At 57.0% G+C, this 3,156-nt stretch overlaps 1 protein-coding gene across 1 annotated transcript; it reads right to left on the bottom strand.

Moving 5' to 3' along the window:
* Positions 1 to 1,255: 1,255 nt before the first annotated feature.
* LOC114485484 (protein sidekick-2-like) lies at positions 1,256 to 1,879 on the bottom strand (the record flags this gene model as incomplete). The annotated part of the gene is made up of 1 exon (XM_055083546.1): positions 1,256 to 1,879. A coding segment is annotated over one exon (357 nt), but the record flags the coding sequence as incomplete, so codon positions are not given.
* Positions 1,880 to 3,156: the final 1,277 nt, after the last annotated feature.

The following is a 3,156-nucleotide window of genomic DNA, read 5'->3' as shown; positions in this document are numbered from 1 at the left end:
CTTAGACACAGAGGGCTATGGGTTGAGAACGAGGGACACAGATCTGAAAATGAGTGTCCTGCTGGCTAGGAGGACCCAAAGGGATTTCTCTTGGAGACGATCTCTGGACCCTTTTCCTTGCCAGTGCATGGGTGTGTGTTGGGGGGGGCGGGGGGAATCTCTGGACCCTTTTCCTTGCCAGTGCATGTGTGTGTGTGTGTGTGTGTGTGTGTGTGTGTGTGTGTGTGTGTGAGAAGGTGCCTATCCAGGGAGAGGGGTGTGTCTGCCATGGCGATGCCTCACCCCCGTTTCAGAAGCTGAATTTCCTCGTCTCTGTAATTCCCTTTTCCCTCTCCCTTTAAGAAGGGGGTCAGGTGATCTCTGGACCCTTTTCCTTGCCAGTGCATGGGTGTGTGTTGGGGGGGGCGGGGGGAATCTCTGGACCCTTTTCCTTGCCAGTGCATGTGTGTGTGTGTGTGTGTGTGTGTGTGTGTGTGTGTGTGTGTGTGTGTGTGTGTGTGTGAGAAGGTGCCTATCCAGGGAGAGGGGTGTGTCTGCCATGGCGATGCCTCACCCCCGTTTCAGAAGCTGAATTTCCTCGTCTCTGTAATTCCCTTTTCCCTCTCCCTTTAAGAAGGGGGTCAGGTGGTACCTGAATTGGAAGAAAGGGAAAAGTCCAAGCTTCCTCCTTCCGGTCCTGACTTCCTGCCTTATGCCCAGTTATCCCAGTGACGCCGGGCCAGTGCCCCCACCTCTGTTCCCCAAGTTCACCTCTCCTAGTCTGTGCTCAGGAAAGTGAATTCAAGGAAAGGGATGGCTGGGTTCAGTGGCGGGGGGACGTCTCCCCAACCCCTAGGGGCCCTCTTCCTTGGGTTCACAACAGAAAAGTCAGTTAGGGGCAAGGAGCTAGCTAGGCAAATTCTCATCCTTCAGCTGGGTTCGTTTTTCTAAATAAACCAAATGCTTGGTGGGGACATCGAACAAGGGAGGGGGTAGTGGAGGGGGAGGAGGAGGGCTGCACAGGGTGGGGTGGGAGCGTGGGTGCAGGGGGGAGGGGAGCTTTGCCCCCAGGGATGCCCATCCCGGCGCAGCACCAGCCAGCAGCAGGCCCAGGGCTCCAGCACATGCCGGAAGGGAGCGGCCGGCTGGACGTCCAGCAGTTTCTTCACCCGCACCCCCCCGAGCCACGCCCGCCTTACAGCCCTCCAGTCTTTGCCTTCCCTCCCTCCCTCCCTCCCTCTCTCTCCAGGGGCCCAACCCACTCGTGTCCACCGCAGCCAGCCCCCCTACTCTGCTCAGCCCCCCGAAGGAGCAGCAAACCGCACAATCTCGAAGCCACACACGTCCTCTTGTGGTTTTTCTCCATCTTTCTCAACACTGGCTTTGCTGGCCCTGGAATCTCTGGAAAAATAAACTCAGGAGGTGAAAAGTTGACTTGGTTTCTTGGTGTTTCTGTTTTCTGGCAGGCGGTGCGAGGAGGGGCGGAAGGGGAGTTTGGTGCTGTGTTTTCTTTCTTCTTCCTCTTCCGACAACGAGGATGACATCAAACGAATGATGAGAATCCTGCTATAGGAGCCCGGGAGCCAGGGGCGAGGCTGCTGGGGGGACGGTAGAGGGTGCTCTGCTGACTCGGGGGGTTCGGGGGGTTTTGGGGCGTTGGGGTCCGACTGGCCTTGGGCCGAAAGAGGCTGCCCTGCTGGGCGCTGCTGCCGCTGGGCAGGGCGGTGGGGTCTGGCTCGCCGGGACCGCTCTCCGTGTAGCTGGAGGCCTGCTGGGCCCGCGAGATCCCCTTCTGCTGCCGCCTCCAGGAGTTGTAATAGGTGGGGTCACTGATGTAGTGGTTGACAAAAGAGTGGGCCTTCTGGGGGCTCGGGTCGACCTCGTACTCACTGTCGCTTCCCTGGGAGGGCAGAGAATCGGGCTGTCAGTGGTCCCGGGGGGACAGCTCAGCAAGATCAGGGCTGACAGGCACAGAACACTCTCGTCTGAACCTCCGCTCAGCCACTTCCGAGCCCTGGCCTGTGGGTATCTCAGCCCCCTCTCTGCCAAGGGGGTACAATGCCCTAGTTCTTATGCACCTTCAGAGCTCATGACGTGTATGAAGCCTCTACCCCAGGGCTGGCACAGAGCCTGAGGACCCTCCATGGGAACCGGCAGACCTGAGTTCTAACCTCTTAGGAAAAATCGAAGTGAAATTCACATAACAGAAGGTTAACCACTGTCAAGTGTACGATTCACTGGCGTTCGGTACATTCGCAGCGTTGTGCGACCATCACGTCTTTTCATTCCAAAACATCTTCATCGTCACCCCAGGGGGAAACCTTGTACCCACGAAGCAGTCTCCTCACTCCTTCCTCCCCAGCCTCCCCCCGAGCCCTACCCCTGGCAACCACCAGTCCACTTTCTGTCTCCATGGAGTGATCCATTCTGGATATGGCATAAAAACGGAATCACACCACATGTCTGTCTGGCGTCTTTCATTTAGTATCATGTTTTTGAGGTTGAATTCATCACGTCTTTTCACTTTCTGTATTTCTGATGCTTTGATACCTGGGGCCTTTGCTGACCCTGGGACGACTGCCCCTCCCAGGACTAGCCAGTTCCTGGAGAGAATAAGCAGCCTTTCACACCCAGAGTCCACGCCTATACCACCTCCTCTAATGGGCTCTTACACACTGGCTTGGACCCATTATTCCCTGTCCCTAATCACCCCAGGGGCAGGTACCAGACGACTAGGGGCAGCCCCTAACCCCTAGGGCCCCCTGAATTTATTCAAACTGGCCTAAGCCTGCTTGCCCTGCCTTGCCTTTCCTGTAGGAACCACAATAAAGGCTCCTGCCTGCGTTTTCCTGTTTTCCTCCTGCTCCTCTGACTCCTGACCAAACCTGGTGTTTCCCTGTGTGGTCCCACCTGGCCTGGTGTGTCCCCTCTTCTTGGGAACTGTGAATAACAAACTATCTTTTCACTGGCGGTCACCTCCTGATCTGCTGGCCTCATCATACCCGAATAATAACAAACCTACATTTTTTTTTTTTTTTTTTTTTTGCGGTACGCAGGCCTCTCACTGTCGTGGCCTCTCCCGTTGCGAAGCACAGGCTCCGGACGCGCAGGCTCAGCGGCCACGGCTCACGGGCCCAGCCGCTCCGCGGCACGTGGGATCTTCCCGGACCGGGGCGC

This window comes from Physeter macrocephalus, unplaced genomic scaffold (genome assembly GCF_002837175.3).
Source record: "Physeter macrocephalus isolate SW-GA unplaced genomic scaffold, ASM283717v5 random_1217, whole genome shotgun sequence".
Taxonomy (NCBI): domain Eukaryota; kingdom Metazoa; phylum Chordata; class Mammalia; order Artiodactyla; family Physeteridae; genus Physeter; species Physeter macrocephalus.
The sequence above is the reverse complement of the archived record's forward strand: the minus strand, read 5'-3'. Positions and strand labels throughout refer to the sequence as shown.